The sequence below is a fragment of the Balaenoptera physalus genome (genome assembly GCF_965194825.1).
Source record: "Balaenoptera physalus genome assembly, chromosome: 3".
In the NCBI taxonomy this organism is placed as follows: Eukaryota; Metazoa; Chordata; class Mammalia; order Artiodactyla; family Balaenopteridae; genus Balaenoptera; species Balaenoptera physalus.
In genome coordinates, this window is record NC_138890.1 from 114,878,112 (window position 1) to 114,902,402 (window position 24,291).

The 24,291-nt window shown below is 36.6% G+C and overlaps 1 protein-coding gene across 4 annotated transcripts in view; it reads right to left on the bottom strand.

The window, feature by feature from the left end:
- The window catches only part of JMY (junction mediating and regulatory protein, p53 cofactor), a 72,466-nt gene that overhangs the window by 14,144 nt on the left and 34,031 nt on the right, over positions 1 to 24,291 (bottom strand). For 2 of the 4 annotated variants that reach the window (XM_082458068.1, XM_082458067.1), the window contains exons 3-7: positions 17,862 to 18,012; positions 14,099 to 14,268; positions 11,343 to 11,508; positions 10,670 to 10,857; positions 8,274 to 8,360 (exon numbers count right to left, since the gene is read on the bottom strand). In XM_082458068.1, the coding sequence (XP_082314194.1) occupies positions 8,274 to 8,360; positions 10,670 to 10,857; positions 11,343 to 11,508; positions 14,099 to 14,268; positions 17,862 to 18,012 (762 nt within the window). The remainder of the gene's footprint in view (positions 1 to 8,273; positions 8,361 to 10,669; positions 10,858 to 11,342; positions 11,509 to 14,098; positions 14,269 to 17,861; positions 18,013 to 24,291) is intronic. The other 2 variants (XM_082458070.1, XM_082458069.1) reach the window with 1 other exon arrangement.

Below are 24,291 nucleotides of genomic sequence, written 5' to 3' on the forward strand. Positions count from 1 at the left end.
TATTCAGCGTTTTCAAACTCTGAATCTGCATCTCTAAACATAATATACAAATAGCTGAATGTGAAGTTCAGAAATAAAACTTATCAATCATTTTGCTGGTCTGTCAGCCGGTATAACCAGAGTCAGATCATACTATTATCTAAAAGATCCCAAATGGAAAGAGAAAGTTTCAGACATGTTCAGGCATGAACTGATGGGTTTGTATGGACTTTTCATAGAGCACAGTACTGTATTTAAGAGCCTAGTGAGTAACAGGCCTGGGGTGAATATCACCTCTCCCCCTCTGGCTAGCTAGGGGAAAGTTATTTAACGAAGATAATTTACCCTTTTGTGGAGGGGAGGTGGGGAGGGAATACTTACTAGATGGTGACACAAGGGGCTTTGAGTTTCTGTTAACATTGTTTAACAAGCTGGGTGCTAGCTGTATGCATATGTTCATCTAGTGAAAATGAAAACTTATGAGCTGTACACTTGTGTGTGTGATAAAGGTGGTTTAAAGCCAGATTTGATCTAAGCCAACTTTCATTTTCCTCTAGCTTTGCATGTTAAGAATTGATGATTAATGGATTCATTCTCCTACAGTGAGGTATTCCACCCAAAGTCGGTAGTAGGCAAAATTATAAGGCAAATGACATTCATCTTTGAGATTTCCCCAAATATCAATTTCCTCTTTTTACTCATCTTTGCCACGTAAAACTCTTTGAGAAAGGATTTGATACTCATTCATTCTAAAAGGCTAATTAGTTCCTCCATCCATAAAAATATTGGCATTTTATCAGAATCCAAAACCTTCACGCAATAAGGAACGCATTCTAAGTGTGGAGTTTAAAGCTGACAGCGTAGGGGCCGATGGTGAGAGTAGGAGGCATTCTTATTCATCTAACTCTTAAGCTGGCCCACAGTCTGACTTTCCTTACAAAGCAGTTCCTGGCCCATGAAAACAGTACTGAACAATAAAAATACAATAAATTTGCTGTTGATTTAAGATGAATCTTACAGTTTACGGGTAGTTTGGCTACTCTTACGTGTTTAAATTCAAGAGTTTTAGCTAATATGTGCCGAAATGAGCTTGAAGGATAACATCAAAACCCCTACAGCAGCTAACATCATTCTTAATCACGACAAATTAGAAGCTTTCTTAAGACCAGGAAAAGACAAAGAAGTCTCCTCCCACCACTCTTTTTCAACACCCTACTGGAAATCCTAGCTAACACAATAAGAAGAGCAAGTAAAAGGTACACAGACTGCTACAAAAGAACTAAACTGCCTTTATTTGCATATGACCTGATTGTCTATGTAGAAAATCTCAAAGAACAACCAAAAAAGCTACTAGAACTAATACACAATTATAACAAGATTGCAAGGTACAGGGCTGACATATAAAAGCCAACTGCTTTCTAATGTAACAGCAATGAAACACTAGAATTATGAACCTTTTATATAACCCCTACAATACGATTTACATTACCACACCCCAAAAAGCAGATAGATAAATTTAGGTATAAATCTAATAAAATGTGAACAAGATCAATGAGGCAAGCTATAACTCTTAGAAAAGAAATCAAAGAAGAACTAAATAAAGAGATATTCCTTGTTCATGTATAGGAAGACTCAATACTATTAACGTATCAATTATTGAGAGGGCAGACAGCAGAAGCAAGAAGAACTATAATCCTGCAGCCTGTGGAATGAAAACCACATTCACAGAAAGATACACAAAATGAAAAGGCAGAGGACTATGTACCAGATGAAGGAACAAGATAAAACCCCAGAAAATCAACTAAATGAAGTGGAGATAGGCAACCTCCCAGAAAAAGAATTCAGAATAATGATAGTGAAGATGATCCAGGACCTTGGAAAAAGAATGGAGGCAAAGTTCGAGAAGACGCAAGAAATGTTTAACAAAGATGTAGAAGAATTAAAGAACAAACCAAGAATACAAAAACTGAAATGAAAAATACACTAGAAGGAATCAATAGCAGAATAACTGAGGCAGAAGAACGGATAAGTGACCTGGGAGACAGAATGGTGGAATTCACTGCCGCGGAACAGAATAAAGAAAAAAGAATGAAAAGAAATGAAGACCGCCTAAGAGACCTCTGGGACAACATGAAACGCACCAACATTCTAATTATAGGGGTCCCAGAAGGAGGAGAGAGAGAGAAAGAACCTGAGAAAATATTTGAAGAGATCATAGTCGAAAACTTCCCTAACATGGGAAAGGAAACAGCCACCCAAGTCCAGGAAGCACAACGAGTCCCAGGCAGGATAAATTCAAGGAGAAACACGCCAAGACACATAGTAATCAAACTGACAAAAATTAAAGACAAAGAAAAATTATTAAAAGAAACAAGGGAAAAATGACAAATAACATACAAGGGAATCCCATAAGCTTAACAGCTGATTTCTCAGCAGAAACTCTACAGGACAGAGGGAGTGGCACGATATATTTAAAGTGATGAAAGGGAAGAACCTACAATCAAGATTACTCTCCCCAGAAAAGATCTCATTCAGATTTGACAGAGAAATCAAAAGCTTTACAGACAAGCAAAAGCTAAGAGAATCTAGCACCACCAAACCGCTCTACAAAAAATGCTAAAGGAACTTCTCTAAGTGGAAGACACAAGAAAAGGACCTATAAAACGAACCCAAAACAATTAAGAAAATGGTAATATGAACATACATATCGATAATTACCTTAAATGTGAATGAATTAAATGCTCCAACCAAAAGACACAGGCTGGCTGAATGGATACAAAGACAAGACCTGTATATATGTTGTCTACAAGAGACCCACTTCAGACCTAGGGACACATACAGACTGAAAGTGAGGGGATGGAAAAACATATTCCATGCAAATGGAAATCAAAAGAAAGCTGGAGTAGCAATACTTGTATCAGATAAAATAGACTTTAAAATAAAGACTATTACAAGAGACAAGGAAGGACACTACATAATGATCAAGGGATCAATCCAAGAAGATGATATAACAATTATAAATATATATGCACCCAACATAGGAACACCTCAATACATAAGGAAAATGCTAATAGCTATAAAAGAGGAAATCAACAGTAACACAATAATAGTGGGGGACTTTAACACCTCACTTACACCAATGGGCAGATCATCCAGACAGAAACTTAATAAGGAAACACAAGCTTTAAATGACACAATAGACCAGACAGATTTAACTGACATTTATAGGACATTCCATCTGATAACAGATTACACTTTCTTCTCAAGTGTACATGTAACACTCTCCAGGACAGATCACATCTTGGGTCACAAATCAAGCCTCGGTAAATTTAAGAAAATTGAAATCATATCAAGCATCGTTTCTGACCACAATGCTATGAGATTAGAAATAAATTACAGGGAAAAAACTGTAAAAAACACAAACACATGGAGGCTAAACAATACGTTACTAAGTAACCAAGGGATCACTGAAGAAATCAAAGAGGAAATCAAAAAATACCTAGGGACAAATGACAATGAAAACACAATGATCCAAAACCTATGGGATGCAGCAAAAGCAGTTCTAAGAGGAAAGTTTATAGCAATACAATCCTACCTCAAGAAACAAGAAAAATCTCAAACAATCTAACCTTACATCTAAAGGAACTAGAGAAAGAAGAACAAACAAACCCAAAGTTAGTAGAAGGAAAGAAATCATAAAGATCAGAGCAGAAATAAATGAAATAGAAACAAAGAAAACAATAGCAAAGATCAATAAAGCTAAAAGCTGGTTCTTTGAGAAGAAAAACAAAATTGATAAGTCTTTAGCCAGACTCATCAAGAAAAAGAGGGAGAGGACTCAAATCAATAAAATTAGAAATGAAAAAGGAGAAGTTACAACAGACACCACAGAAATACAAAGCATCCTAAGAGACTACTACAAGCAACACTATGCCAACAAAATGGACAACCTGGAAGAAATGGACAAATTCTTAGAAAGGTATAATCTTCCAAGACTGAAACAGGAAGAAGCAGAAAATATGAACAGACCAATCACAAGTAATGATTGAAACTGTGATTAAAAATCTTCCAACAAACAAAAGTCCAGGACCAGATGGCTTCACAGGTGAATTCTATCAAATATTTAGAGAACAGCTAACACCCATCCTTCTCAAAGTCTTCCAAAAAATTGCAGAAGGAACACTCCCAAACTCTTTCTACAAGGCCACCATCACGCTGATACCAAAACCAGACAAAGATACTACAAAAAAAGAAAATTACAGACCAATATCACTGATGAATATAGATGCAAAAGTCCTCAACAAAATACTAGCAAACAGAATCCAACAACACATTAAAAGGATCATACACCATGATCAAGTGGGATTTATCCCAGGGATGCAAGGATTCTCCAATATACACAAATCAATCAATGTGATACACCATATTAACAAATGGAAGAATAAAAAGCATATGATCACCTCAACAGATGCAGAAAAAGCTTTTGACAAAACTCAACACCCTTTTATGATAAAAACTCTCCAGAAAGTGGGCACAGAGGGAACCTACCTCAACATAATAAAGGCCATATATGACAAACCCACAGCAAACATCATTCTCAATGGTGAAAAACTGAAAGCATTTCCTCTAAGATCAGGAACGAGACAAGGATGCCCACTATCACCACTATTATTCAACATAGTTTTGGAAGTCCTAGCCACGGCAATCAGAGAAGAAAAAGAAATAAAAGGAATATAAATTGGAAAAGAAGAAGTAAAACTGTCACTGTTTGCAGATGACATGATACTATACATAGAGAGTTCTAAAGATGCCACCAGAAGACTACTAGAGCTAATCAATGAATTTGGTATAAAGTTGCAGGATACAAAATTAATGCACAGAAATCTCTTGCATTCCTATACGCTAAAAACAAAAGATCAGAAAGAGAAATTAAGGAAACAATCCCATTCACCACTGCAACAAAAAGAATAAAATACCTAGGAATAAACCTACCTAAGAAGGTAAAAGACCTGTACTCAGGAAACTATAAGACACTGATGAAAGAAATCAAAGATGACACAAACAGATGGAGAGATATATCATGTTCGTGGAGTGGAAGAATCAATATTGTGAAAATGACTATACTACCCAAAGCATCTACAGATTCAGTGCAATCCCTATCAAATTACCAATGGCACTTTTTACAGAAATAGAAAAAAAAAAATCTTAAAATCTATGGAGACACAAAAGACCCCGAATAGCCAAAGCAATCTTGAGGGGAGAAAACAGAGCTGGATGAATCAGACTCCCTGACTTCAGACTATACTACAAAGCTACAGTAATCAAGACAATATGGTACTGGCACAAAAACAGAAAGATAGATCAATGGAACAGGACAGAAAGCCCAGTGATAAACCCACGCACCTATGGTCAACTAATCTATGACAAAGGAGGCAAGGATATACAATGGAGAAAAGACAGCCTCTTCGGTAAGTGGTGCTGGGAAAACTGGACAGCTACATGTAAAAGAATGAAAGTAGAACACTCTGACACCATACACAAAAATAAACTCAAAATGGATTAGAGACCTAAATGTAAGACCAGACACTGTAAAACTCCTAGAGGAAAACATAGGAAGAACACCCTTTGACATAAATCACAGCAAAATCTTTTTTGACCTACCTCCTAGAGTAATGGAAATAAAAACAAAAATAAACAAATGGGACCTAATGAAACTTAATAGCTTTTGCACAGCAAAGGAAACTACAAACAAGATGAAAAGACAACCCTCAGAATGGGAGAAAATATTTGCAAACGAATCAATGGACAAAGGATTAATCTCCAAAATATACAAGTAGCTCATGCAGCTCAATATTTTTTTTTTTTCTATGATAGTGATTTTTTTTTTCCACACACACACACTGTATTTTATTTTTACAAGAGATAAATAGACTGACACCAAGCATTGTACATGGATGACCACAACAAAAGCAAAAATGATTGTCATGCAGCTCAATATTAAAAAAACAAACCCAATCAAAAAATGGGCAGAAGACCTAAATAGACATTTCTCCAAAGAAGATATACAGATGGCCAAGAGGCACATGAAAAGCTGCTCAACATCACTAATTATTGGAGAAATGCAAACCAAAACTGCAATGAGGTATCACCTCACACCGGTTAGAATGGGCATCATCAGAAAATCTACAAACAACAAATGCTGGAGAGGGTGTGGAAAAAAAGGGAACCCTCTTGCACCGCTGGTAGGAATGTAAATGGATACAGCCACTGTGGAGAACAGTATGGAGGTTCCTTAAAAAACTAAAAATAGAATTACCATATCACCCAGCATATACTGGGCACATACCCAGAGAAAACCGTAATTCAAAAAAACACATGCACCCCAATATTCACTGCAGCACTATTTACAATAGCCAGGTCATGGAAGCAACCTAAATGCCCATCGACAGATGAATGGATAAAGAATATGTGGTACATATATACAAGGGACTATTACTCAGCCATAAAAAGGAACGAAATTGGGTCATTTGTAGAGATGTGGCTGTACCTAGAGACTGTCATACAGAGTGTGGTAAGTCAGAAAGAGAAAAACAAATACCGTATATTAACACATATATGTGAACTCGAGAAAAATGGTACAGATGAACCAGTTTGCAAGGCAGAAATAGAGACACAGATGTAGAGAACAAACGTATGGACACCAAGGGGGGAAAGCAGCATGGGAGGGGGATGAATTGGGAGATTGGGATTGACATATATACACTAATATGTATAAAATAGATGACTTATAAGAACCTGCTGTATAAAAAAGATAATAATAATATTAAAACAAACAAACAAACAAAAACACTCTGCTCTTCGAGATAATGTCAAAGAATGAAAAGGCAAGCCACAGATTAGGAGCAAGTATTTGCAACAGACATATCTGAAAGGGGCTATTATCCACAATAAGAAAACAAATAACCTAATTAAAAATGAACAAAATATCTAACACTTACTAAAGAAGAGGTACAGATGGTAGATAAGCCTTGTGAGAACATGCCCAACATCCTACACCATTAGGGAACTGCAAACTAAAACAACTATGAGGTACCACTACACACTTATTAGAATGGCTAAATTCCAAAACACTGACAACATTAAATGGAGGATATGGAGCAAAAGGAACTCTAAATTCATTGCTAGTGAGAATGTAAAATGGTACAGCCACTTTGGAAGACAATTTGGCAGTTTCTTACAAGGTAAGCATACTCTTTCCATAAGATCCAGCAATCATGCTCTTTGCTATTTACCAAAAGAGCTGAAAACTTAATGTGCACTCAAAAACCTTCCCACAGTTATCAGCTTTATTCATAAGTGTCAAAACTTGGAAGCAAGGTGTCTTCACCAGGTAAATGGACAAATAAACTGTGCTATATCCAGACAATGGAATATTATTCAGTGCTAAGAAACAATCTACCATGCCATGCAAATAAAAAGAGGAACCTTAAGTGCACATTACAAGTTACATAAGCCAATATGAAACAGCTACATATATGGTTCCAATTAAACGTTCGGGGGAAAGGCAAAACAAAAGATCAGTGGTTGCCAGGAGTTTGCGGAGAGAGGGGTATGAAAAGGTGGAGCACAGGGAATTTTTAGGGCAGTGAAAATATTCTGTATGATACTATAATGGTGGATTCATGTCATTATATATTTGGCAAAACCAATAGAATGTACAGCACTAAGGATGAACTGTGGACTCTGGGTGGTAATGATGTGCCAATGTTGGTTCAGACTGTAACAAATATACCACTCTTGTGTGGGACTGCACTGGTAGAGGAAGCTGTGCTATAAGGAGTATATACACAATTGGGCCTCTGAACCTGTGGGTTCCATATCCTTGGATTCAAACAACCTCGGATTGAAAATACTCAGGGGGCAAAAAAACCACAGAAGGTTCCAAAAAGCAAAACTCGAAGAATTTGCCTACTGGCAACTACTTACATAGCATTTACATTATATAAGGTATTATAAGTAATCTAGAGATGAAGAATATAGGAGGATGTGCACAAGTTACGTACAAGTACTATGCTATTTTATATAAGGGACTGGAGATTTTGGTGGGGAGGTTGGGGGAGTTGGAAGGGCAGGTGTCCTGGAACCAGTTTCCCCATGGACACTGAGGAATGGCTGTACAGTGACTTAATGCTAACATCTAGCTATAACATTTTCTTATTCTCTACAGATTTTATTCACTTTGAGATACGTAAAATTCGAAGTTTTATTCTAAGTCTTCCAGAGTGCAAACTTACTAGTTGTACTGTGTGGTGGGTTCTATATTCATCTTCACTCCGAAGGCGCTGTTGGAATTTTTCTTTGTGTTTTGCAATACAAATTTCCTATAAATACATGAAATGTGTTTTAATATAAGTGAAACTTGAAAGACTCAAAATCTAATTCAATTTGATAAATTTTAATCTTAACATATACCTACACAGCAAGTAAGCCACCTCTGGTTTCTCATCTGGAATATCAAAGCAGCATAAGCCAAATAATTAGGATCTTAAAAGACTCTTCTATTAAACTACTTAACATCTGTAGAATTCCTGATTTCTCCCTTTTTTTGGAAGGGAAGGAATGGGGCATGGTAGAGTGGAAGGGGGGTGGACCTAGATAATCTCAAAAGTTTCTTTCAAATCTGAAGACTGTGGCCAGAAGATTCTAAGTATTACTGTACTCTTTAAACTAGTCTGAGCAAAAAAGAACACATAACTCTTGACTTAAACTCTGTTTCTTAAGTGCTCTCTGATGAAGTAAAGAACATGATTTTGCCTGGATTGGTTTAAACAATATCATGAAATCTGAATCTTCTGATCATAGACTTCAGAGCTAAAAAGACACCTTAAAGACTAGAAAGTACAATAATAGTATGCTACAGATTTACATGAAAATAATATTAAGAGATATGTGCTCTTTACACATACCCTATCATCTGGCAACTTCCTACTGGCACCATGCTAAGTCTTCATTTTCTCTGGGTCCTTCCGGAGAAGTCCTCCAGATAAACATTAGTTTCTAACACTCTCAAAGCTATACCAAAAGATTAGTCTTATAACCTCGTTAAGTCATACATGAATAACCTTTCAGGCCAGGAAGCTGTATTTTAAAGCAGCTCTTTTATCTCCTTCCTATCTTTACCCACACTGCGTTGACACTACTGCCTAACAAGTATTGATCATGGATTGAACCTGTCCAAGGCAGTCTCCAAGGGGGAAAAGTGGCATGATGTAGTGATATAACGGCTCAGGCTTCCAAGTCACAAAGACCTAGGATAGTATCCTACTTTGACCCATACTAGCTGCTTTTCCTTAGGTAATTTATTTAACGACTGGAAGCCTTAGTTCCCTTGGTTATAAAATGAGGATACAAGTCTACAATTCCTTATCAAGAACAGAACTCAGATGTGTTTCAAAATTAATTTTTTTTTTTAATTTTAGAAAGGTGATATGTTGCATACACCATCTATTGCCCAGTAACTCCAGCAGGATCTGACGCAACACCCCATAATAAGTATTACTGATGTTTTTGCAGTATTACTGATGTTTTTGCAGCGAAACAGATGAATAGTCAAAGTAAGTAGGACAAAGAAATGTTCAGGTCTGGGTTTGCCACCAAATCAAGTATCAGAATGCTTTTTGGCTACTGGGAGAATAAAAGAAGATAATATACATAAAGAACGATGTTATTTCTATTATTCTTCTTGAAATGTTTCATCACAAAGCATAGACCTCAAGTCCTCATGGCACAGCCAGAGACCATCTTTGTTCTTTCAAGAGGAGAAGCAGGGCATGATTTACTTATAGCCAGAGAACTACCCCTGGGTATGAAATTCTAGTGTGGGTGCCAGATTAACCACGGAGCCTGTGACCCTGGGGATGCTGACAGGCGGACAACAAGGAATGTAGGCTGCTGTTACAAAGAGAGCCATTCTGATCTTTGGTAAAGTATGACTGATCTTTCTTCTCAGAACAGTGTTTCTAAGTTCCTCTCTTTCCAGCCTTCTTTTGTCATTCCTCCTTCCCTCTGCAGTTCTGTCACCTAAGCCGTTGGATTTGGAAGTCTGGGGGCAGGGAAAGGGGAGGACAGGGGGTAAGACCATTCGGAGACCCTTGGCTGTGTGCTGTGATAGGTCACAGCAGATCAGAGGCTGCGGTGTAAATGGGCAGAATCTACAGGGCTGAGTTTCCCTACCTCAGATTTAGTTTAATATAAGAATGAAGAGTGAAGAAGATAGATTAAATTGGTACACACTTTTATATATAAATAAAAATTTCCTTGAAGACTGAGGTCAGAACCAGTCAACTTAATTGTAGAGCATCCCTGGCCTCCTTAAAATAAAAAGGAGCCGGGAATTGCATTACATGGAATCCTGTAGTCATGACCAGAGTCACCTTTGGGTGGCTGAGGCAAACAGCATATCACCACTGGCTGTTCCAATGTGTTTAAGAGAGTAATGCTCAGACAACCATATAATGTCAATATAATGGCCCAAGTATTGAGAAGATACAACTCGTACTCAGTTTTAAAAGGTATGTGCATTAGTGACAAATTGGGTTAGAATTATTGGATATAGGTCAAAGATTAAGTAATGAATAAAAGTAAGATGTAAAATTAAGGTTATATTCAATAAATATGTAACCTATTATACCTTTTTATTTCTGAGGTATGCTTTCTTGGCTGAAACCCGTCCACGTCTTGCCTCCAGCTGCCGTGCTTTCTGCTGAAGTTTCTGTAGCTCTTCTCTCTGTAAATGCACAGACGCTGCCATCTCTTCCTTCTCCAGCATGGCCTCCATGCTTTCATAAGTGTCATAGTATACCACTTCATCTCTCTTTTCTGTTACAAAACAGCAACAAGGGGTAGTGGTTAAGAGCATGGGCTACGGAGCCAGACAGAACAGGGCTCTGATCCACTCACTGATTCTATAACCTCAGGCAAAGCCATTACCCCTTTGTAAAATAGTGATTAGGAAATATACCTCTTAGGGGGAATGTGTGTGCCGGTGTCTGACACATAGTTAAGTGCTCAATGTAAAATGCCAAGAACCTTGTCTCCCAAATTAAAAATTTGAGAATACAGATTCTGGCTGAAGCAACAAAACAAGTTACTTACGAAGTAAGTAGGAAGGAATAACATAGTTGCACTGCTACATCTACTAAATCACTTGTTTGACTTTACATTAAGTTTTCTTAGCCTCAACAGAAGAAATAAAACTGGTGTCCATGTACATTTTCCCTATGTATGCAAACAAATACATGGGGAAATTCCATCATTCATTCAAATGTATTTTTGTGGACTTATGTATTAGACACACATCATACCCGATATAAGTCTTTTGATGCTTTCCAGTTGTGCTGTCAACAGTAGCTCTTCACACTTTAAGATTTCAAACTGCACTTCATACAACTGAAGTTGCAGATCATAATAATCAGCTTCTAATTGATCCAATTGAGCGATGGCTTCTGTACCGCCCTGCAAACTCTGCATCTGCATTGAAAATAAAAATAAGAACATATCTAGTTTGAAAGAACAAGAAATTAAGTTATGATTAGAAATGAATACTAACTAATCAGACAGGATAAATCCATGAAGCAACTGAACACCAGCAGACAATGTGGGATCAGAGGCTCATGTACAGATAATTTAAGAACCTACTAAATTTGTGTATAAAGCTGTGTGTACATGCATATTTTTCTCTGAGTAGTGTTCCTAGCTTTCAAATTCATAAAGGGACAAGAGTCTGTGACTTAAAAGAGGTGAGAATGACGATAATCAAGACTCGGTTAAAAAGGAATAGTACTTACTCCTAAGTGTGGTTAAAAATTTTTTAAGTCAAATAGAATTTTGCTTGCCTGGGTGATATTTAATGTTTCAGCGTCACTTTACAAATTCTTTGATGTTTAGCATTATACCATGGCAAATACCACTGCCACATCAGGAAGACGTTTTTGTTTTTAAAATAACCTAAGGAGATGTGACATATCAACATTTTTTTTAAAGAACAAAAGTCTCCCCATAATTTAAACCACAGAGTAGTACTGTACTATAAAGCAAGGGATTTGTTTCGGCTGGGCTTAACAAATCCCATTTGGTCTGTTTCTCATGAGTCATGTGGTCATGTTAAATTAATGCTAAAAAAACTAGTGCAGTCATCATCACAGATATATATAAAAAGCACAATGCATATATTGTATCACTCAACAGGCATAAACCTGGCAAGAATGACTAACTGACAGCTTTACCAAATCCTTTGAAGAATTCAAACACAATCGAGAACATTCAAAAACAGACTATTAAGGTACTATTAAGGATAACCCCAGGGAAAATGACCCCACAGATAAACATGACAGACTCCCTGGCCCATTTCAGCCTCATCCTTCCTCTACCATAGGAGACCAATTCCAGTAAGAAATGTTCTTGCAATAGCACATAGTTATAAATCTTACCTCAGCAGCTCTTTTAGGCACCCTATGTTGTCATTACAATTCATCCTGGTTAGAATAAAGCTAGTCAATCTGATGAAGACAGTGGCACTCTATTTCAGTCAATAAAATGCTAGCATTTCAAGTTTTAAAGTTCAAGACCTTAAGAAAATTCCAGATACCTAGTAACATAAAGGAGAAAGCTAACTAGAAAAGAAGATTAGAGTGCAAATGCCTCAGGTGAAGGAGAGATGGAGCTGAAATCTGTGAAGAGATTCTGAATAGTGTGGAAAAGTTCAGAACAAGTTCTAATTTTTCCTTTAACAATAGTAGCAAATCAGAAAATGTAAGGGAAAAATAAATCCATTAGCAAATCTAAATCCATAATTTAAAATCCATTAACAAAAAGATCTTTCTAGATCGTACCCTTAAAATATAGATTACCTCATACGCTATTTTTTAAACAAGAGTTAGACATGCATATGCACATTCGTAGAACAATATATTTTACATAAAGCTGTATTAATAAAAGCAGTGATGACATTTTGTTCTTCTCTAGAGAATATACAACTTTCACAAATACATACTCAATGTATTTAGAAGCCAATATGGTCAAGCCACAGAATGGGAGCAAATATTTGCAAATCATATATTTGATAAGACTTGTATCTGGAATATGTAAAGAACTCTTTCAATTCAGTGATTAAAAAAACCCAATTTTAGGGAGTTCCCCAGCAGTCCAGTGGATCCCGCAAGCCTAGCAGCACAGCTCCCCCACAAAAAAAACAATTTGTAATGGGCAAATGACCTGAATAGACACTTCTCCAAAGAAGATATATAAGTGGCCAATAAGCACATGGAAAGATACTGGACATAAATGCCATCAGAGAAAGGCAAATCAAAGCCACGAGATACCACTTCACACCCACCACGGTGCCTATAATAAAAAAGACAGTGTTTAGTGATAATGTAAAGAAAGATGTGGAGAAATTCTATCCTTTGTACACTGCTGGTGGGAATGTAAATGGTACAGCTGCTTTGGAAAACAGTCTGACAGTTCCTCAATAGGTTAAATAGCATTTCACGCCAAGATAAATGAAAACCTTGCACATGGATGTTCATAGCAGCTTTATTCGTAAAGCTCCAAAAGTAGAAAGAACCCAAAAGTTCATCAACTGATGAATGCATAAAATGTGGTGTGTATCATTTGGCCAAAAAAAGTAAATTAAGTAGTGATGCATGCTACAATATGGATGCACCTTGAAAACATTACACTACGAGGGGGAAAAAGCATTAAAAAAATCGCAACTTTTATGATTCCATTTATATGAAATGTCCAGAATAGTAAATCTATAGAGACAGAAAATAGTTGCCTAGGTGTGGGGAGGACCGAAGGGGAGATAGGAAACGAGTGCTCCTTTTTCTTTTAACAGTTGCTGCCTACAGTCATGCTGGCATGCTGTGAAAATGCCGTAACTCTAACTCTTCTATCAGAGGCCCCATGGTGAAAGTTATCATCATCTCATGGAGATAGTGCAAAATTAACAACTGCCTGTAGAGTCAGAAAAATTTAAGTCTTATACCAAAAAAAAAGTCACATAGCACATCTTATTTAAAAAAATTTTTAAATATATTTTTCTCATGGCTTTTGTTACCTCTTCTTTTAGTGCATGTTTCCTCTGTTCCAAACAGATCTCTTTAGCTCTCATCATCTGCAGAGTCTCCTTAGAAACTGCATACTGGAGTTTTTCCATACGTTCAGCGGCTGCTGCCCATGATGCTTTACCAAATTTCTTCTGATCTGCTCGCATTCGATCGTACACAGCTATTGATAATTTTTAAAAAAACATTGAGACATTAAGACATGAAACAACTTGATACTAAAGAATTGAAAGTCTTAGATTCCACTGATCACACACTCAAAGATAAACACACAAATCCTACCCTCATGATAAATTACCTATAACAGCTCTAAAATATAATTCAACAGTATCTTAGATTCTCTCTAATGTCTCCAATAAGAATTTTAAATAATCATTCTCAGAAATAACTTTCTGAAGATGAAACTGAGTTTTCAGGTTAATTTTAAAACTTACTTAAAAAAATACTCTTTTCACATTGTCCAGTGTTATTAAATTTCTAAGTTTCTATAAAACTTTATTCTGTGACGGTTTATACTTTTTCCTAGGTATATTAGTTGAAATCAGAACCATAACTATTAAACGGTATTTAAAAATTATTTAAATTCATGTACTTTTGAGTTCTCCAAAAGTATTTTAATGATATGACATAGGATGAAATAAATCCTAGAACATTAGCATGGAGCTGATTCTGCTAAGGTTATTGCTGGAGCACAATCAGTTAGTGCTGGGCTTAACTAACTAAGCCACAAGGAAGACACCCAACTTCTCCTTGCCACCACACAAAAAAAGGAAGAACTTTTTAGTTTGCCACAATAGAGGCCTCATTCAAGAAACATCTCTTGACAATCAAACACCTACTATCTTCCAGTTAAAGAAGTTTATCACTGATAATAGCATGGTGCTGGCTCATCTTGGGTCCTTATACAAATGAACCCAACCATCCTTATGACCCTTATGCCTAATAGGTCAGACATGCTTTAACTATCATAAAAGAGTCAGGCAATCTGATTACGCAGTACCTAATGTAGTCTTTAGACCAGTGTACATTCTCTAGTAGTTTCTTTACTACGTTCAGAGGTAAGTGATTAATACTTTTGTAATGCTACTATATCATAACCCTCTTTGCAAGAAGTATCTCAGTAACATTTGTCTCAGAATTTTAATTTTTTTACAATAATACGAGTACATACTTGAAAATTAAAACTGTACAGAGACGCTGATAGTGGAAAAGAGCAGTTTCTCATGCTCAGCTCTCCCCCCACCCTTAGTCCCAATGCCTAAATGCAACCAACTTGGAACCTGCTCCTGGGTAGTTACCTCCATTCAAGAACGTTACCATTTCTTGATTTAGTCTTAAAAATCTGTTGAGTTCTTATGAAAAATGAGCAATCTACTTACTCAGAATCTCCTCTCAATATAGTTCTTTTGGTTTCTCTGGTTTTTCTTTGGCCTTTAAATGCTAACATATTTGAATATTGATCTGATCCTTTATTTTAGGGTTTCTAACAAATAATAACTAATTCTGTTGCTTACATATCAAATGATTCTGCCATTTGAAATCTCTATCTTTTAAAAATGTATGATAATATTTATGCAACCATAAGATCAATACAGTAGTGCACTGCCGGGGAAAAAATAACAGCAGGGGGTTTGGAGTTAGACAGCTTGGAGTTAAATTCCCACTTCTACCCATCAACATGTAACTTTCAGAAGAAACTTAACTGTTCTTGGGCTAAATTCCCTTGAATGATAAACATAAGGAAATACAGTACCTCCTCGGAAGACTTGTGGAAATTAAATGAGAGAATAATAGATATTCAAATGTTTCTCTCACTGCACATGGCAATATTAATCAAATACATGGTCTGTTTTGTTTCTTCTCTCCCTCATGCACACGCGACCACAATCACTCATATTTATATGATGTTGTGTTCATTTCAAAGTGCTTTTTCCAAGTGTTCTATTTATCTGCCCAGCAATCCTATAGAATAGGCATGGTATGCATTATCAACACCTTCAACATAGATATGTGAAACTTGGTGACTTAAGACCAAGGTTACACACCTATAAAAGGAGAGTTATATTAGTACCCAAGTTGCTTAAATACCTAGTCTGCTGCTTCTATCATTTTTACCTGAACTTGTAATCACAGCATATAGTCAAACATTCTGCATAATCAAAACTAGTCTGGAGCCTCATCTCTTGCTTCCCACTTAAGGACTGTGTCTGTGGAGCAGTTCCCTGCCCTAATTCAGTCTCAGGTTGTTACCTACCACAAGAGCTAGTCAATACTTTGTCTTCCAACATCTTTAGATAGAATGTATTCTTCTGCCTAATTACTGCTCACTTCACCTGGAGTTATTTTCCAACAGCTCAGGAATATGAAGATAATGTAGACAATTATGAATACAGAATGCTCGGAATACCCCTAGAACAATATTGGAACACCTTGAAAACAGATTCTTCTCTCCCTCTGCTGGCAAGAATAAAGATTCTTGCTAAGATGACTGATAACATTAACAGGATAACAACCATGTAATAACACCCTATGGTGATCATTATATGTAAAAAAGCTCTGAAGGCAACAGTCCTGGTGTTTACAAGGAATCATGTTAAATTTGTTTTAAAAACCTTAATGTTCTAACATACATATACCTGTCAGAAAAGGGCCCATTTAAGATGTTTTTAAAAACTAAGCAGTAAAATTGGGCTACACCTGGCTTTGCATAAGGAAGGAAATAAAGGCCTATTTTACTCCTCTTCTAATATATAGATAATACAAGGAGATCTTATATAGATCAACAGGGGGAAAACAGCCCAATAGAAAAATAGGCAGAAGACAGTAACTGGGAAAAAAGGAAGGATATGCAAATACCAATTATTACATGAAAACAAAAAAGATGAACACTCAGTAATAACCAAAGAAATGCAAATTTTAAAAACATGGTGCTACTTTTCATCTATTAAACTGGTTTTTTTGTTTTTGTTTTTTAAATGACAATGCCAAATGAGGCTGAGGAATAAAGGAAAGTATTCTCATTCAGCACAATTGCTTCGAGTGAAACTTTTAAGGAAACGTGGATTTGCTGAAAGAATAACCTGAATAACTACTTTAATGCCAGGTATACAGAGAGATTATTAAAATAATGAATAATTTAAACTGCTTCTCAGGGAGTGGTGGAACGATTTCTGTGGCCTCCTATGGAAGGGAGTTGGAAGGAATGGACCTTGCCAGACAGACCTTGCCAGATGTGTCTCTTCATTTGGCTTGATTTGTATCCTTTATAAATTGTAATGGTAAGTATGTGTTTTCCTGAGTTCTGCAAGTCACTGTAGTGAATTTTTGAACCTAAAAGGGTTATAGGAACCCCAAATTTGTAGCCAGTTGGTTAGACGTACAGATGGCCTAAGGACACCCCAAATTTGCAAGTAGTGTCTGAAGGGCAGGGAGTCTTGTTGGTGACTAGGCCTTTAAGCTATGACGTCTGTAACTGTGAACAATTATTGTCGGAATTGAATTATGCTATACTAATACCCATCACTTTTAATTTTTTTAAAGGTGGGCTATATGTAAACACATATGCCTAGAGAAGACTGAAAGGATATACCTTAACTTGTTAATAGTGGTCTTCTTTAACTGCTAGGATTATGAGTGGTCTTTGATTCTTTTCTATATAACTATTTCGAACATAAAATACTTAAACCACTCATTTTTGAAAATACCTCCATCCATTTTGAAAATACCTAACAAAAATAATTCTACTGGGAAACTCACCTTTTTGAGCTTTAGCTGTTATTTCAAAATATTTGACAGTAAGATCTTGAATGGACAGCACAGCCATATGAGCTTTCCGCTGCCAATCAGCATCTTCTTTTTGTAGACTTTCAATTCTTCGGGGACCCAGGTAATCATTCTCTATAGAAATCTATAGAGAGAAAAAAGAAAAATGGAAAAGATCATTTCTTTCTCTCTTTTAACATTTACTGAACGTTTATATATCAGGCATTGTGCTTGGTACTAAAAGAAAGAATACTTGTTTTTCCCTGCTCTGCAGTAGAAGCTATCAATTTACAAAACAATTAAATTAACAATAATGTTGAAGATAGTTGATGCAGAAATTTGTTCCCCCTTCCTCCTCTATCTTCTTCTTCATCCTTCCCTCTTCTATATATAAATAAAAGACATATAACAAAATGTTTAAGACCGATTATTTTCAAGTGCTGGGATGAGAAATTTATTTCCTCCTTTATGATAATTATATTTTCAGGTTAAGAATTATTTGTGCCAATAAAATGCTTATTTAATCATTGACATAAATACATAAAATAAGATTGACAATATATAAAAATCAGCCTATCTGCCTACTGAAGGACTCTGGATATAAGTAACAGAAAAACTGGCTATGTATTATTTATAAGAGTCACAACTAAAACAAAAGGACAAAGGAAAGTTGAAAATCAAATGATGGACAGAGGTGTGCCAAGTGAATGTCACAGAAGTAACAATATCAATATTAAAGTATAGAAAAGTGCTAAACCAGTATGTTAATATGGAAGAAAGGTACAGTCCAGGAAGAACAGCAATAGACCCTCTGTACTGCTTTACCACATACTGAGTAAGAGACTTAAAACTTAAACAATAACACCATATTAGGATGATGGGGAAAAAATATTATAGAGAAAAATGTTAACCCACCCCTGGCACACTTAAAAAAAAACTGATCAAGTAATTTATCACACACCACTAAAAAATTATAATGAATTTCAAAAGTAGAAATAATGCAGGTCATAGTCTCTAAACAGTACAATAAATAGAAATCAAAGGAACAGTCTAAAACAGCTGATTTAGTCTTGAAGCAACAATATACTGCTCCTTAAGCAAATGAAGTCTTCCAGGAAGAGGGAAAAACATATGAGCACTCACTGTAGTGCTCTGCACACACACAGAACAATTAATTAGCAATGTTAAGGGGACAGTGGCAAGGTAGAGGAAGAGGTCAAGAATGATCCTAGGGTTACTGGGAAAAAATATGTACATGGAATTGCCAAGGATTTCATTTTGCATGCTAAGTTTAACTTCGCAAGTCATACCCAGAGATATAAGCTTGGGTACCCCTGACACACTAGAAGACATTTAAAGCAACGAGAGCAAATGAGTTCATGTAAGGAACTGTAATCATATAAGTAGCAAGATTCAATGGAGGAGAAATCAACACTATCAAACACTGCTTAGGGGTCAAGTAGATACACAACAAGTACCCATGGACCTAACAGCATGAACTTGGCGACAACAGTTCTGCAGTACAGGCAAATTCCTTTTGCCTATTAATTCCCACCATATCTTCAGACCTCAGTTCAATTACTGGTTCATGGATGTCGTCCCTGACTCACCGTTATAGGCAGTATAAGCTCTTCAATCTAACAAATAGCCTTCATTCTTAAGTCTTATCACAATCATACTTCATATTATTTTATATCACCTGCTTTCTGCTCTGAATGTTCCATGAGGGCAGAGAATGCACAAGTGGTTTTTATCTCTGCTTGCTTGCTTTTCACTAGCACACTGCCAGGCATGAACTAGGTAACCTACAATATTTCCTGAATGAGTGAATAAAAATTCACTTCCATACATGTTTTTAATGAGGAGAGAAATGTAGACACATGTATAATACTCTTTTGAGAAATCTGTGTGAGTGAATAGAGGGGAAAAGGGTGGAGAAGAGGATAAGGCTTAAGGGTAGGCACTCTGCTTTATTTTAATGGGAGATCACAGAGCAGGTTGAGAGGGAGAACCTATGTCTTCCCCTGTGAAGAAAGAACCCAGTTATGAAAAGAATCTGAAAAAGAATTATGTATATGTATAACTGAATCACTTTGCTGTACATCTGAAAGTAACAGAACACTGTAAATCAACTATAATCCAAAATAATATAAAAATTTAAAAAAGAAAGAAAGAATCCAGTTAAAAATAAATTGGTAGAGGAGACGGGAGGAGAGAGGACACAAGACAGCTGTTTTTAGATGGTAGGGTGACAAACCATTTATCGTAGGAAGACTCATTAAGCAAATATTAAAAACAATACTAACCAAGGTTAGTGAAGTCACGGTGAAACAGGCACACATAATATACTGCTGGTGGAACTATAAATTGATTAAAACCTTTTCTGGAAGTATTTTATGATACCATAATCTTTGAACACATTTAGCTGTTTAGATAAGGACAAACTTTATTGAGGCCCATTAATTGCAGAGGGCTTTGAAGGAGGGGTAGGATTTTGACAGTTACATGGGGAGCATACGGGAAAAGAGAACCACCCAAAAGGGATGCTGTAGGTAAGAATTAACCTGAACAAAAGCCTTGAGGCAAGTAAGTTCAATGCATGGTAAAGGACAGAGAGCAGTCCAGCCTAGCTGGAGTTTAGGTAAAACAGATGAAGGTAGTGGGAGATAAGACTAGAAAAGTAGGTTATGATCACTATGAGGAGGCTGAGGAGTTTGTACTGCATAGGACAGGTAACTGGAAACCACTGAGGGATTCTCAGCAATAATAAGTGGCATATTTAGACTTCAGTTTACATTTAAGGTTTTAGAAAACTTGTTTTCTGTAATAAAACCATCAAGGTTTCGTGCTTTCATTTGTTGTGATTGCCTCTGATTTTTAAAACAAGTTAAAAAGCAAAAGATTAGTGTTCACAAGTATGAAAAAGAAATTTAATAAATTGATATTATGATAAATTTAATAAATTGTAGCAAAAATTTAAATTCTTACTCGGCACGTTATGATGGAAGTCCTTTTCAATGACATTTGATTAAACTTCGTATGTTTATTATACCTAAGACCATAAGCTAGGTTAGCTAAGTTTTTTCCCTGACTTTGAAAGTCAAAATGTATTTAGATTCTATCAACTCCCAAGTTCAACCTTCTGCCTTGTGATGCTAGGGTTCAGGCTCTGAAAACCACATTTAGCCTTTGCCAACAGAAAGGGTTGGAGGAGATTTCAGAGTTGAAGGGAAGAGAAGATTTGCTTCTTTCTATCTGTATCACTTGACTTTCCTGTTTGCTGTTCCTGTGATCATCATCCCAGACTCGCTTCTTCATCCCAGCATCTGCAGTACCTTCTTAAAGGAGTTAACAGAATCGAGTTTGCAGTTTTTTAACCTTCGCAGAACTGACCTCATTTGTGTGCCCAAAACAAACCAGCACCTGTCCACCACTGCCCTATCCCCAGAGATCTGGTTCTCTCCATTGAGATCAGACACACCAGCACTAGAAGAGCAATGTCTTCTTTCTCAGAGGTCAGCTCCACAGGTCCTATCCTTTAATAATTACCACCTCTTCCCTTTGTAACCCCCGATCCTAGGAGTGGCGGCTGCTTTTGCAATTAACTCTGATATCTTAAGAGTTGCCTTCTTATCTACCTTGTTAACAACTTTATACCTGGTTCTTAAAATTCCCTCTGTTGAAATAACTGATTTGATCTTCTGGTCAGACCAACAGACACAACTATGGAATAGAAATGTAATAACCAGAACAGGCAGTGCTCAAAATTCAAAAATCTTAACTCAGATCATGAAGATAGAAACCCTTTTCACTTTCATAGTTAAACACTGTACAGAAATGAGAAACCTTGCATTATGGCTTTTTGAAGAGAAAAAATAATATAAAAAATCTGGTGGTAATTATTTGGCGATAACTTGTTCTTTGTTGTTGGATTATTTTTACCTTCATTGTACATGTATATTCAAATATACAGAAAACAAACATGCTATGCTTAAATGCTGGTTTTTTAACTGACTTCTGAAACTCAGTAGCTAATGCTGCAGCCAACTGTTTAAAAACATGATTACAGTTTACTGTACCTAAGACATTAAGCTAGGATACTGAGTTCTCTTCCTAACTTGGCAAATTTGAAGATGTACAGCACTGGTCAGCTGGATCATGTGCTAAAAACAATGACACCTCTGTTTTCAATTTTAGGGCTAGAAAGAAAACAGTGTCTGTTTTTAAGATGGAAAAAAATGTGTCAGTTTAGGTAGCTAGGATAGTGAGACTAGTTTATAAACACAAATTTCTTGGCAAGGAAATACTTATTATAGAGTACATCACTAGCTTGGATACTGGGTTTTATATGAGAAGCTGAAGTGTTACTTCTGTCTATTGCTGAGATTGTAATTTTAAAAAAATTCCAATTCTTAGGTGACAAATGTCAAGATAAACTTGTCAATATACTGATGTAGTAGAGACCTTAATGTGAATTTTCCAGGCCCAGGAGTCGTCAGAAGGTGACTCTTGATTAAGAGAATGACATGATTAGACTTGGCATCATCTATTTCATGCATTTTTACATTCAAAGCAAATATTAAGTGTACTATTCCCAGGAAAGAGTGTGAAAGGAGGCATTTTTTGAAGGTAAGAGACATCTAAAGACAAGGAAACCAAAGGAAAAAACAGTTGAGGTAAGAGATAAGTACCTTAATGTACAGTGGTAGCACTATATATTTCATAGTGTGCGTGGTAAAGTATATAGTGGTCCAATGGTGTAAAAATTGCACCCTGCACAAAACCAGGGGGTTTGCCAAGCCATGCGTACTGCTGCATATGCCCATTTGTCTGCTGGAATAAGGGTGGAGGTGGGTGACTTTTTCTATTTCACACAAAGACACCTATAGATTTGCTTGGTCCTGGGGAAGGGTGGAGGAAGAAGAGTACATTCAAGTTTCAACTAGAAGACAGCTGAATTGCAAAATGACATGACTGGCTACAAAGGGGAGGGAAAAGCTGAGGGTGTCTTCTAGTTTCTAGCTTATGTACTTTCAGCAAGTCATTAGAAATAAGTTGGACAATGTGTCTGAAGTGCTTATAGTTAATCCAGGAAGACTACCAGTAGGTCAACTCGCTAACTAACCCTGACTCATTAAGACACTGGGCCTAAAAAATCTAGAGAGGATCATCTAGTTTATTTATTTTTATTTATTTATTTAAGCTTTTTTTTTGGGTCATGCCACGCAGCCTGCAGGATCTTAGTTCCCCGACTAGGGATTGAACCTGGGCCCCGGCAGTGAAAGTCCTAACCACTGGACCACCAGGGAATTCCCCAAGGATCATCTAGATGAAAAAACTGGGGCCCAGAGAGAATGTAACTTTGAATTTAGTGTGCTCCATCCCTTAGCTGTTTCAAATTTTATTAGACACGTGGTTCTCAAACTTCATATCAGAATTACTGGGAAGACTTGTTAAAACAAAGATTGCTGAGCTTCTCCCTAGAGTTTCAGCAAAGGAGATCTGAGGTGAGGCCTAAGAATATGTATTTCTAACAAGGTTCTAGGTGATAATGATGCTCCTCGTCTGGGGGTCACATTTTAAGAACCAGTGTATTAGAGTCTGGGAGCTTCCGAAAGGGGTGTGTATTTTAAAGAGGCTAAAGAATAAAAGTCAAATTCCATAGGATGAGATAGCATTCTAGCCCCTGACCATCATTCCTCTCCTACAAATCCTTAGACTGAGGCATATCAAACAATTCACACCCTGTGGTATAACTAAAAGAGCAGGCTTTGCAGTCAAACATGTGTTTCAATCCCAGCCATGCCACTTACTGGCCTCCACTCATGGTGCTGGGTTGGTGACTCAGTAATGTTTGAATAATTTATTGTGACTAAAAGCCCTAGTATTATGCCTGTTCACTATACCATTCCTGTTTTTATATACCTATCTGGAATATTCTCAATTCCAATCTCCAATACAGACATACGTACTCACTTCCTACTGAATTCTTATTCTTCAGTGGTGAAGCTTGATAATCCCCCTTTTTCCATATATCTTCAGGCAATGGTAATCACCTCATAATGCATCTCTACATAAACTTGTACATACTGCTCATTTTTCTTTTAAAAAATCATCTGACTTATAATTTACATACAACAAAATGTACCTGTTTTAAGTGTAAATTTTCACAAATATATATACCCATGATAACAGGCACCATAATCAAGATTTAAAGCACATCAATCTCCCCAAAGGATTCTGTTACATCTGCTTCCTCTCAGTGGATCTCCCCAGCCCCACACCAGGCAACAGCTGTTTAGGACAATCTTCTAGAATTCCATGTAAATGGAGGCACAGTTCATACTCTTTGTCTGGCATCTTTTGCTCAGCACAATTTTTTATAAGCTATTTAATCAGGATTTAATTTACATACACTATGTTC